This window comes from Scyliorhinus torazame, chromosome 12, assembly GCF_047496885.1.
Source record: "Scyliorhinus torazame isolate Kashiwa2021f chromosome 12, sScyTor2.1, whole genome shotgun sequence".
NCBI lineage: Eukaryota > Metazoa > Chordata > Chondrichthyes > Carcharhiniformes > Scyliorhinidae > Scyliorhinus > Scyliorhinus torazame.
In genome coordinates this window covers 221,494,713-221,507,999 of record NC_092718.1, presented here as the reverse complement: position 1 = coordinate 221,507,999, position 13,287 = coordinate 221,494,713, and the positions used below count along the sequence as shown (strand labels likewise).

General features: G+C 49.9%; 1 protein-coding gene across 2 annotated transcripts in view; it reads left to right on the top strand.

Moving 5' to 3' along the window:
* Positions 1-11,664, top strand: part of LOC140387010 (Na(+)/citrate cotransporter-like) — a 126,145-nt gene extending 114,481 nt beyond the window's left edge. For both annotated transcript variants that reach the window (XM_072469983.1, XM_072469984.1), the window contains 2 exons: positions 5,442-5,579; positions 10,545-11,664. In XM_072469983.1, coding sequence (XP_072326084.1) covers positions 5,442-5,579; positions 10,545-10,679 — 273 coding nt within the window. In that variant the 3' untranslated portion in view covers positions 10,680-11,664. The remainder of the gene's footprint in view (positions 1-5,441; positions 5,580-10,544) is intronic.
* The last annotated feature ends 1,623 nt before the right edge of the window (positions 11,665-13,287 follow it).

Below are 13,287 nucleotides of genomic sequence, written 5' to 3'. Positions count from 1 at the left end.
CATCTGGCCCCTCGAGCCTGCTCCACCATTCAATGATTCCTGGCTGATCTTTTGTGGACTCAGCTCCACTTTCCGACCCGAACACCATAACCCTTAATCCCTTTATTCTTCAAAACACGATCTATCTTTATCTTAAAAACATTTAATGAAGGAGCCTCTACTGCTTCACTGGGCAAGGAATTCCATAGATTCACAACCCTTTAGGTGAAGAAGTTCCTCCTAAACTCAGTCCTAAATCTACTTCCCCTTATTTTGAGGCTATGCCCCCTAGTTCTGCTTTCACCCGCCAGTGGAAACAACCTGCCCGCATCTATCCTATCTATTCCCTTCATAATCTTATATGTTTCTATAAGATCCCCCCTCATCCTTCTAAATTCCAACGAGTGCAGTCCCAGTCTACTCAACCTCTCCTCGTAATCCAACCCCTTCAGCTCTGGGATTAACCTAGTGAATCTCCTCTGCACACCCTCCAGTGCCAGTACGTCCTTTCTCAAGTAAGGAGACCAAAACTGAACACAATACTCCAGGTGTGGCCTCACTAACACCTTATACAATTGCAGCTTAACCTCCCTAGTCTTAAACTCCATCCCTCTAGCAATGAAGGACAAAATTCCATTTGCCTTCTTAATCACCTGTTGCACCTGTAAACCAACTTTTTGCGACTCATGCACTAGCACATCCAGGTCTCTCTGCACAGCAGCATGTTTTAATATTTTATCATTTAAATAATAATCCCTTTTGCTGTTATTCCTACCAAAATGGATAACCTCACATTTGTCAACATTGTATTCCATCTGCCAGACCCTAGCCCATTCACTTAGCCTATCCAAATCCCTCTGCAGATTTCCAGTATCTCTGCACTTTTTGCTTTACCACTTATCTTAGTGTCGTCTGCAAACTTGGACACATTGCCCTTGGTCCCCAACTCCAAATCATCTATGTAAATTGTGAACAGTTGTGGGCCCAACACTGATCCCTGAGGGACACCACTAGCTACTGATTGCCAACCAGAGAAACACCCATTAATCCCCACTCTTTGCGTTCTATTAATTAACCAATCCTCTATCCATGCTACTACTTTCCCCTTAATGCCATGCATCTTTATCTTATGCAACAACCTTTTGTGGGGCACCTTGTCAAAGGCTTTCTGGAAATCCAGATATACCACATCCATTGGCTCCCCGTTATCTACCGCACTGTTAATGTCCTCAAAAAATTCCACTAAATTAGTTCGGCACGACCTGCCCTTTATGAACCCATGCTGCGCCTGCCCAATGGGACAATTTCCATCCAGATGCCTCACTATTTCCTCCTTGATAGATTCCAGCATCTTCCCTACTACCGAAGTTAAGCTCACTGGCCTATAATTACCCGCTTTCTGCCTACCTCCTTTTTTAAACAGTGGTGTCACGTTTGCTAATTTCCAATCCGCCGGGACCACCCCAGAGTCTAGTGAATTTTGCTAAATTATCACTAGTGCATTTGCAATTTCCCTAGCCATCTCTTTTAGCACTCTGGGATGCATTCCATCAGGGCCAGGAGACTTGTCTACCTTTAGCCCAATTAGCTTGCCCATCACTACCTCCTTGGTGATAACAATCCTCTCAAGGTCCTCACCTGTCATAGTCTCATTTCCATCAGTCACTGGCATGTTATTTGTGTCTTCCACTATGAAGACCGACCCAAAAAGCCTGTTCAGTTCCTCAGCCATTTCCTCATCTCCCATTATTAAATCTCCCTTCTCATCCTCTAAAGGATTTACCTTAGCCACTCTTTTTTGTTTTATATATTTGTAGAAACTTTTACTATCTGTTTTTATATTCTGAGCAAGTTTACTCTCATAATCTATCTTACTCTTCTTTATAGCTTTTTTAGTAGCTTTCTGTTGCCCCCTAAAGATTTCCCAGTCCTCTAGTCTCCCACTAATCTTTGCTAATTTGTATGCTTTTTCCTTCAATTTGATACTCTCCCTTATTTCCTTAGATATCCACAGTCGATTTTCCCTCTTTCTACCGTCCTTCCTTTTTGTTGGTCTAAACCTTTGCTGAGCATTGTGAAAAATCGCTTGGAAGGTTCTCCACTGTTCCTCAACTGTTTCACCATAAAGTCTTTGCTCCCAGTCTACCTTAGCTAGTTCTTCTCTCACCCCATTGTAATCTCCTTTGCTTAAGCACAAAACACTAGTGTTTGATGTTACCTTCTCACCCTCCATCTGTATTTTAAATTCCACCATATTGTGATCGCTCCTTCCGAGAGGATCCCTAACTATGAGATCCTGAATCAATCCTGTCTCATTACACAGGACCAGGTCTAGGACCGCTTGTTCCCTCGTAGGTTCCATTACATACTAATTCTAGGAAAATATCGCGGATACATTCTATAAATTCCTCCTCAAGGCTGCCCTGACCGACCTGGTTAAACCAATCGACATGTAGATTAAAATCCCCCATGATAACTGCAGCATTAGCTATGAGAAACGGTTGAATAAACTCGGTTTGTTCTCACTGGAACGAAGGAGGTTGAGGGGCGACCTGATAGAGGTGTACAAAATTATGAGGGGCATAGACAGAGTGGATAGTCAGAGGCTTTTCCCCAGGGTAGAGGGGTCAATTACTAGGGGGCATAGGTTTAAGGTGAGAGGGGCAAGGTTTAGAGTAGATGTACGAGGCAAGTTTTTTACGCAGAGGGTAGTGGGTGCCTGGAACTCTCTACCGGAGGAGGTGGTGGAAGCAGGGACGATAGGGACATTTAAGGGGCATCTTGACTAATATATGAATAGGATGGGAATAGAAGGATACGGACCCAGGAAGTGTAGAAGATTGTAGTTTAGTCGGGCAGCATGGTCGGCACGGGCGTGGAGGGCCGAAGGGCCTGTTCCTGTGCTGTACATTTCTTTGTTCTTTGTACCATTTCTACATGCATCAGTTATTTCTTTGTTTATTGCCTGCCCCACCATAATGTTACTATTTGGTGGCCTGTAGACTACTCCTATCAGTGACTTTTTCGCCTTACTATTCCTGATTTCCACCCAAATGGATTCAACCTTATCCTCCATAGCACCGATGTCATCCCTTACTGTTGCCCGGATGTCATCCTTAAATAACAGAGCTACACCACCTCCCTTACCATCCACTCTGTTCTTCCGAAAAGTTTGATACCCTCGGATATTTAACTCCCAGTTGTGACCATCCTTTAACCATGTTTCAGTAATGGCCACTAAATCATAGTCATTCACGATGATTTGCGCCATCAACTCATTTACCTTGTTCCGAATACTACGAGCATTCAGGTAAAGTACACTTACCTTGGCTTTTTTACCTCTGTTCTGAATCTTAACACCTCGATCAGTAACCTCTCCTAAGTTATATTTCCTCTTAACCTTTCTCCTAATTTTCCTTGTCGTTGAACCCATTTCTTCATGTAACAACCTGCCGCGTCGCTTACCATTAATGTTTTTACTTCCCGTTTTATTTCTTTTAGTATTCCTGGTCCTATTCACTGAGCTCCCCTCAGTCACTGTACCTTGTACTGTCGCCCTTTTTGATTTTTGACTATGGCTTCTCTGCCTTACACTTTCCCCCATACTGCCTTTTATTTCTGTCCCTGTTTCACTACCTTCCAACTTCCTGCATCGGTTCCCATCCCCCTGCCACATTAGTTTAAACTCTCCCCAACAGCTGTAGCAAACCCCCCCCTAGGACATCGGTCCTGCCCAGGTGCAGACCGTCTGGTTTGTACTGGTCCCACCTCCCCCAGAACAGGTTCCAATGCCCCAGGAATTTGAATCCCTCCCTCTTGCACAATCTCTCGAGCCACGCATTCATCCTCTCTATCCTGACATTCCTACTCTGACTAGCTCGTGGCACTGGTAGCAATCCTGAGATTACTACCTTTGAGGTCCTACTTTTTAGTTTAACTCCTAACTCCCTGAATTCAGCTTGTAGGACCTCGTCCCGTTTTGTACCTATATCGTTGGTGCCTATATGCACCATGCCAGCTGGCTGTTAACCCCCCCCCCCCCCACCCCGACTAGCAATCTACTGAAAGATACAACCGGATCCCTCTAAAGGGAGGGGAAGCTTTTGGTTTGTGACCCGACCACAATTCCTCCCTGAATCGGAAACTCCACCAACCAAATGAAGTGGAGAATTCACCCATTTGGGGGAACTTTTACCTAAAATAGCTGCTGTGGTTCCCTCCGTAAGGACAGTCAGTGCACCCCCAAGCAGCCCATCGTTCCTCAGACTAGCTAAGATGGTTGGCATGAACGCAATGGGCGGAAGGGCCTCTTTCCATGCTGTAAAACCCCGAGGGCTGGATTCTCCACTCCCGACACTGAAATCGGGTTCGGCGACGGGGCGGGGAATCCGTTTCGACGCCAATATCGGGGGGGGGGGGGGGGGGGGGGGGGGGGGGGGGGCGCCGGTTTTCGTATTCACCCCCCCCCCCTGAAAATCGGCGAACTCTACGATTACGCCACGCCAAGTATCCACGGCCCACCCCGCGATGCTCCGTCCCGGACCAGCCGAGTTCCTGACGGCGTGGGTTACGTGTGCTCACACCGACCGGGATCCTCGCGTGGGGGCTGCAGACTCAGTCCGGCGGCGCCACAGTCGGGGGAGGGCCGACCGGCGGGCAGGGGGGCGGGGGCTTCATTCGGGGCTGGGGGCAATATGGGCAGGTGGTCGGGGGCACGTGTGCGGCCGAAGGGGGGCACTACTTTTGCAGTCTGGGTCCGCGGGCTGAGTCCGCCATGAAGCACGGGGCGGCCATGGAACTGGAAATGGTCAGGGCCATATCGGCAGCGAGAGCTGCGAGCTCTACGCTGCCTCCCTGCTAGCCCCCAGCAAGACGGGGAATCAGTGGCTGTTTTGCGCCAGTTTTCCTGGTTGAAAAGACCACCGTTTTCACGCCCTCGTGGTGACTCAGTCTCCCAAAGGGAGAATCCAGTCCCATGTCTCTAGCCCATTGTTGCCCAGACTCTGAATAAGGTGCTGCAGGAATACAAGATTGAAAGATTGTATTTCAAAAGCTCCTTCATGACCTCAGGATGTTCTTAGCCAATGAAATACTTTTGAAATGTGTGTGTGGTGTATGATGTAAGAAACGCCAATTTGCGCACAGCAAGCTCCCAGAAACACCGTAAATGACCAGCTCATCGGTTTCTCCCCTGACATGGGTTGAATGTTGGCCGAGACACCGGGATTTACTGCCCTGCTCCTCTTCATAGTGAAACACTTGCGGCATCTCTTACACCCGCCCGAGAGCAATTGTAATAAATTGCGAGTTAACCATTAACTCCCACCGTTCAATAATTACCCCGATGTAACTTGGGTTAAATTGTGCTACATTCAGCAACATTTCTAATCCCAGCCAATCAAAACAGATCGGAGATGTCATCCCCTCTTGCTAACTTGTTTTTCTTTTCCTTTCTGATCCAGGCTACCTCAATCCACATGAATCCTCTGTACGTGATGATTCCAACCACTTTAAGCACCTCCTTTGCCTTCATGCTGCCTGTTGCCACTCCCCCCAATGCCATTGTGTTCTCCTTTGGTCACCTCAAGGTCTCCGACATGGTAAGTGTTATTGACTGAGAATGGACTCGAGGGTTATTGGGGGGGGGGGGGGGGGGAAGTGGAGTTTTGGCCACAATCTGGTCAGCTACGATCTAATGGAATGGCGGTGCAGACTTAAGGGGCCGAATGGCCTATTGCTGCTCTGCGTTCTATTGTTCTTCCAAGTACATAGAGAGGAAAGTTTGGAGGTTTTGCTCTGGAAACATTTGCTGCTTTTATACCTTGAAGCCGCTGTGTAATATTGTATAATTTGCTCCGAACTCCTGCACGTCTCTAATCACAGAAACAAACTTTCAATTGTGTTCAGCCAAACGGCTCAATGGGCATCGAGAGACATTTACATGGCAGGAGGAGACCATTTGGCCCATCACCTCTGTACTGGCCCAGAACAGTTCCACCCCACTGTCTTTCTTTCTGTATTTCAGACATCCCCTGGCTCACCCAACCACAATGAGTGGGACACTCCGCAAACCCCCAGGTAAGACCACTTGAGGAGGGGGCCTAACTCCCCCCATCAAACCTACCCCGACACCAGGAAAGGGCCCCAAACAATGTAGAGGCTTCGCAATCAGTCTCTCTCTTCAACAAACCAGTCAAGGATTAACCAAACCCACCTCAGCGTGCGCCGCCGCTCAATGTTCCAATAACTCTACAGAAAAAAAAGACACACAAAATCCACACCGGCCTCGAGGGAAAGGCAGAAGGAACCCAGACCTCCCCAGGATATATAATCTGCCCGGGGACATCGATGGAGACCAGCACAGATTCTTATATTCCAAATAACCAAAAACTAAATAAAGCCCGATGCGGTTGTCTCTAACTGGAGCCGAGCCTCAATCTCAGTGAGGACTTTAACCCCAACTCCACATCGCCCTGCCGTGGCTCCACTCACCTTCATTATAAATACCTCTTCATTCACCTGAGGAAGGAGCCGCGCTCCGAAAGCTAGTGACATCGAAACAAACCTGTTGGACTTTAACCTGGTGTTGTAAGACTTCTTATTATAAATGAGGTAAGGGGTGTCCAAAGCAACACTCCTTCCCCATAATCACCAGGATTACAACACATAATAAACGAAAGGAGTAAAACTGTGACCAGACCACATTTCACATAACGGACTCCATGTGATATTTGCTGGTAACAGGTGACTCGTCCTCGTGCTCCCGTCTCGTACATCCTTGCAGGATGTCATGTGAGAGTACCGTTAGGACATGGATGTTTAAAACAAATACATTAAAGGGGGAGGTTGGTTGAACTCCATGATACATTTTGAGGTTCTGAAAACGCCTCGCCCATAACAAGAAGAAAAGGCAACAAAAAATAATCAACAATGTAATCACAAGGAGTAACGTCCAGGATTATAGAAGGATTGCAGGATAATGACACTATCGATGTTGCTCGGGAAGGCCGACTCCAAGACAGGATCAGTGAACTCTCCTCAGGATCTCTCCAGGATTCCAATGAATGAAGCACCTTCACTTCCACCATGACCCTGCCCCAGTGGTCCACAGCCTCGGCCCCGGCTGAGAGTAGGGGGGGTGACTCGACCCGTTTGGTCACCTCCAACCCCTCGTGACGAGCTTCAAGATCAGGATAACATAGGGCCAGTGGTCGTGGCGCGGAGGCAGGTTTCGACCTTCCCGCACCTGCCGCTCCAGGAGCTCCAGGATAAGGTGGTGTCAAGAACAGGAGTAGGAGAGGGGAAGGTATCAGAGATATGCAAGGAGCTGATAGGAGTGGGAGGGAGCCCCGATAGGAGAGGTGAAGAGAAAGTGGGAAGAGCTGGAAGGAGAGTTGGAGGCCGGGTTATGGGAGGAGGCCCTGAGGAGAGTTAATGTCCTCATTGTGCGCCAGGCTTAGGCTGATCCAATTGAAGGTGGTCCATAGGGCACACAAGACTGTGGCCCGTATGAGCAGTATCTATGAGGAGGTGGAGGATAAGGTGTGGGCGCTGTGCGGGAGGTCCTCGGAACCATGTCCGTATGTTTTGGGCATGTCTGAGGCTGAGGGTGTTTCTGGCAGGGCTTTTCTGACGTCATGTCAGAAATATTAAAGGTGAGAGTGGTGCCGAGTCCAGAGGTAATGATCTTGGGTGTGCCGGAAGACCCGGGAGCCCCGGGGGGTGAGAGGCCGAGGTCCTGGCCTTTGCCTCGCAACCGATTCACGCTCCGACATTAACCTAGCTCTGTTATTGTACCGAGCAGCCCCATTGAGCTCAGGACTGTCGCCAGCACAAATGCTCTTTGGCAGAAACATCCAGACAACCCGACTGGCAATGCAGTTCCGAGACCCCGGCAACGCACCGGTTCCCGACGACATGCGGGCACTATGCTCCAAACAAAAACGAGACTACGATCAATACGCGATCCCACTCAAGCCACTGACAATAGGTGACACCATCAGACTCCGGGACCCAGAAGGAGGATGGTCTGACCCAGCCACGGTGATCAGGCAGGCAGCACCGCGGTCCTACATTGTCAAGTCGGCAGCGGGAATATTCTTTCGGCGCAACCGCCGGGATCTATTAAAGATTCAACCCCAAACACCGGTATTTCCTACACTGGACCTGAACGAGTCCATTCGTCAACAGGACATCCCTCACCACACAACGCCAGACAACACTCTCGACGACATCAAACCATCATCACTATTCCAACCGCTAAGACGCTCCAGCAGAAGCCGCAAGGCACCCGACCAACTAGATTTATAAAGAAAATGCAAAACAAAAACAAGACAATAAAGGACATTTCTCATAAAAGAGTTATTTGGCTCTGTACGGCCATTATTATTTCACAAAAGTGTACAAATATGCATATTCCCATTTCACCATCTGTTAGGTACAGTTTTCTTGAGATCAGCACAGAAAACATGTCAAATAAAAGGGGGGGATGTAGTGATCTGTACATCTGCACATGCACCAGGGACTACTGTAACAGCCACAGCATCACTAGAGGGCAGCACTAGAGGCGGGTATAAAGGGGCCAACCCAAGGGAGGATCCGCCTCTTTTAGAAGCACAGGGCTAGTGAGCAGCAGCGCACAGAGACAGCTCAGCATAGGCAGCTTACCTTAGCTTCTCTTGTTTTGCCTCTTGACTGTATTACGTCTGGTTGAGCTCTGGAGACAGAACAAACCCACTGAATAAAGTATTTGTGTTAACTGGAAGTCTACAATCTTTATTCAGACTTAGAGAATAACCTAGTCGCCACACTCTGCCGCCTGTTTGGGTACACAGAGGGAGAATTCAGAATGTCCAATTCACCTAACAGCACGTCTTTCGGGACTTGTGGGAGGAAACCGGAGCCCCCGGAGGAAACCCACGCAGACACGGGGAGAACGTGCAGACTCCGCTCGGACAGTGACCCAGCCGGGAATCGAACCCGGGGCCATGGCGCTGTGAAGCAACAGTGCTAACCACTGTGCCACTGCGCCGCCCAGTGCTGCTAGTGAAGGCAAAAGTAAATGCAGGTAGAGCCTGGAGCCCCCCGATGCAACAGGCCCCTGTCCCCGGCCCTGCTGATAGGCCTCCTCCTGTTTCTGTGAAACGTATTGAGGGGCTGAATGGCCTCCTTCTGTTCTTGTGTGTCTGCGATGTCCCTGTATGGGGTTCAGCCAGCTGGAGATAATTGTTTGCTAGTGCTGATTGGGTTATGAGTCCGTTTTCCTTTTTGCGATGCCGGCTGGCTGTGGCAGAATGGGTCACTGGGGAGTCCTTCATGGAGTTGCCCGCCGTCCTTTTGGACTGTCATTAGGGTTTGTGAGTCGGCGTTAATTTTGAAAGACTGTTCCATGATGGTTGGGACTACGAGATGGATTACAGCGGTGTTGTACATGGTTATTGATGCTGTTGCACGGCTGCAGACACTGTTTGGGGTGTGTGGACCCTGTATTTCTTTTGTGTGATGTACCGGATTTTTTTTGTACGCTGAAGCGAGTGTTTTTGGGGTATATGGGGTGTAGTTTTGGGCGTTGCCTGATGATTCCGCCCCCCTCTCCCCCCCCCGCTCCAAACCTGGTCCCCTTGTGGCTGAAAGTTACGCGGTGCTGGTAAGGCCATTGGTCGATGGGTCAGACCCTATGATGGCCACCGCCCCCAATCTCAGCTGTGAGCGGCTTCGCCTGTTGTGTGGTTAATGGGGGTGTTGGGCCCGATTGTAATGCTTGGCGGGATGGGCAGCGGTCCCTCCTGTTCCCTCTGTTTTTGTGGCACCTTGTTGGGCCCGAGAACGCTCTTTTGTTGTCGTCTGACCATCGCGATTTTATCGTACCGTTTTTTCTCCTCTTTGTTCTCCTCAATCTTTGTTTGGCCTCTTCTCCGTGGTTGTTTTTGTGAGTTTTCGGACTGCGGGGGGGGTTCTAAACCGGCATGGGACGATCCAGCTGCAGGTGATGGTTCCCTAGTGCTGATGTGGGGAGGTGAGTTACCCAGCGAGAGTATAACAGGTCAACAGGAAGGAGGGAGGACCCCGCGATGTGTAACCGGTACCTGTGTAAACACTGCTGTTATGCTGAATAAACGTCTTTGTTATGAACTCTTTGGACCCCCCCCCTTTGCCGTTTACTTCAGATATCCAAGGTTTAGAGGAGATGTACGAGGCAGGTTTTTTTACACAGAGGGTAGTGGGTGCCTGGAACTCGCTGCCGGAAGAGGTGGTGGAAGCAGGGACGATAGTGACGTTTAAGGGGCATCTTGACCAATACATGAATAGGATGGGAATAGAGGGATACGGACCCAGGAAGTGTAGAAGATTTTAGTTTAGACGGGCAGCATGGGCTTGGAGGGCCGAAGGGCCTGTTCCTGTGCTGTACTTTTCTTTGTTCTTTGTTCTAATTGGGCTCCAGGGCTCGGACGGATACCAGCCACCTCAATGCTTCCCAATATCAGGAGTGTATCTGCTCGACCCCCAGCTTTCAGAGGGCAGACTTTACTCCAGTTTGACTGAATCTATGTTCTATCATTCCACAGGCCAAGGCTGGATGTTTACTCAATGTAATCGGAGTGATCACTGTTACTATCGCCATCAACACCTGGGGTCATGCAATGTTCGACCTCAGCACCTTCCCGGAGTGGGCTAACACCACCCATGCCACCCATAAATAGACTGGGGGCCTGCATCACCATGTCTTGTGGAAGTTGGAGGCCATTGAAGTGACAAACGGAGAAAATTGAGCGACTTGATCGGTGAAAGGCACAAACTCGAATTCCAGAGGAATGGGATAGGACTGAGCGTGATGTGTGAGAAAAACACCAATATAATGTCCAGAAATATGAGTGCGCTGATTAAAAGATGAATGTATCTGTGATTGCTGTACCCTCTAGATGTATTACTTGTCTTCAAATTCCTCCATGGCCTTGACCCTCCCGAATGGGGATGAGGAAATATCAGCCATGATTGAATGGCGGAGCAGATTCGATGGGCCGAGTGGCCTAATTCTGCTCCTATGTCTTATGGTCTTATGATCTCTCTAACCTCCTCCAGCCCTACACATGCTCTGCGATCTCGCTGCTCTTCCACTTTTGGACTCTCGAGCATCGTTGACTTCCACCGCTCCACCATCGGTGACCGTGCTTCCTGTTCGCGAGCCCTCGGTGCTGAAATTCCCTCCCTAAACCTCTCCATCTCTCTCTCTCTCTCCCGCTCTGCGACACTTGTTAAAACCGCGCTCTCTGACCAAGCTAAGGGGCTATCATTTCCTTACGTAGCTTGCCGTCAGGTTTTGTTTGTGAACTGCGACGGAATGTTTTACCATGTCAAAGGCGCTATATAAATGTAAGTTATTGCTCAGTGCTGAATGAAGTTTAACAAGGTGTCTCGGTTGGGATTGATCACCGCCCAACATTCCAATTCTGTTAGCTCGTCTGTAGCTATTGTCACATTGTGACTGAGTCCAGAATCGGCCCTCACAGTTTAAGCAGCTCAACACAACAAAATAAACCAATTCTCCAACACGGGGCAAATAAAGAGTGTTCAGTTCACCCTCAATCTATTGATTTGCTCGTGTCCAATCAGTGTATCCTCTGAGACGTATCCATTTCTCGTGATTTAAGTAATTTCAATAAATCTGACTTTGAAAAACCCACCCTATTCCTTCCTGAGAGTTTCTGGTTATTGATATAAAACTGATGTGATTAACAGATGTTCCAATTATTCTTTATGTCCGGGCCAACATGCCCCACTTACCCGGAAACCCACATTCAGCTCCACGTTGCTTGTGGGATCTTGCTCTACACAAAATGGCTCCCGCATAGCTACCACTACAGGATTCAAGTTAATTGATTGGACGTGAAAGAGTTTGAAAGGCGAGAAGGGAGGATTAAACAAAAAATCCATTCACAGGATTCACGTTTTGTTTGTACAAGGCTTTTCGTGCAGATTTGTTGAATTGAATTTCAAATTGTACAGCTGCAGTGGTCGGATTTGACCTGTCGCAATCATTAGTTCAGCTTCTAGATTTTAATCCAGTAACATTCTCACTGTGCCCCTGTACTCCAGTGCTGGCGTCTTACCCATTCTGGTATTAAACTCTCACACGCAAGTAGCCCATTGACCGGGTGATGACAGCTCTGAATACATCCTGATGTGTGACGTGGTGATAGCAAACCCACCCCTAACCCCCCACACCTTCCCCCCACACAACCACACCCCGTCAATCCCACACACCCCTGTCCTCACATTCGTACTGACGCCACACAACCACCCCCCTCCGCGTCAATCCCACTCCTTCGTCCATCCATACCCCCCCCCCACTCCCCCTAATCCCCACATCACTACACCCCCGTCAATCCCACACCCCCATTAACCCCCACACCACACCCCCACCAACCCCATACCCCCCGTCAATCCCACCCCTCCCCCGTCAATCCCACACCCCCATTAACCCCATACCCCCTTGTCAATCCCACACCCCCACCAACCCCATACCCCCCTGTCAATCCCACACCCCCACCAACCCCATACACCATACACCCCCGTCAATCCCACACCCCCACCAACCCCATACACCCCCGTCAATCCCACACCCCCACCAACCCCATACACCCCCGTCAATCCCACACCCCCACCAACCCCATACACCCCCGTCAATCCCACACCCCCACCAACCCCATACACCCCCGTCAATACCACACCCCCACCAACCCCATACACCCCCGTCAATCCCACACCCCCACCAACCCCATACACCCCCGTCAATCCCACACCCCCACCAACCCCATACACCCCCGTCAATCCCACACCCCCACCAACCCCATACACCCCCGTCAATCCCACACCCCCATTAACCCCCACACCACACCCCCACCAACCCCATACCCCCCTGTCAATCCCACACCCCCACCAACCCCATACACCATACACCCCCGTCAATCCCACACCCCCACCAACCCCATACACCCCCGTCAATCCCACACCCCCACCAACCCCATACACCCCCGTCAATCCCACACCCCCATTAACCCCCACACCATACCCCCACCAACCCCATACCCCCCGTCAATCCCACACCCCCACCAACCCCATACACCCCCGTCAATCCCACACCCCCACCAACCCCATACACCCCCGTCAATCCCACACCCCCACCAACCCCATACACCCCCGTCAATCCCACACCCCCATTAACCCCCACACCACACCCCCACCAACCCCCATACCCCCCTGTCAATCCCACACCCCCACCAACCCCATACACCATACACCCCCGTCAAT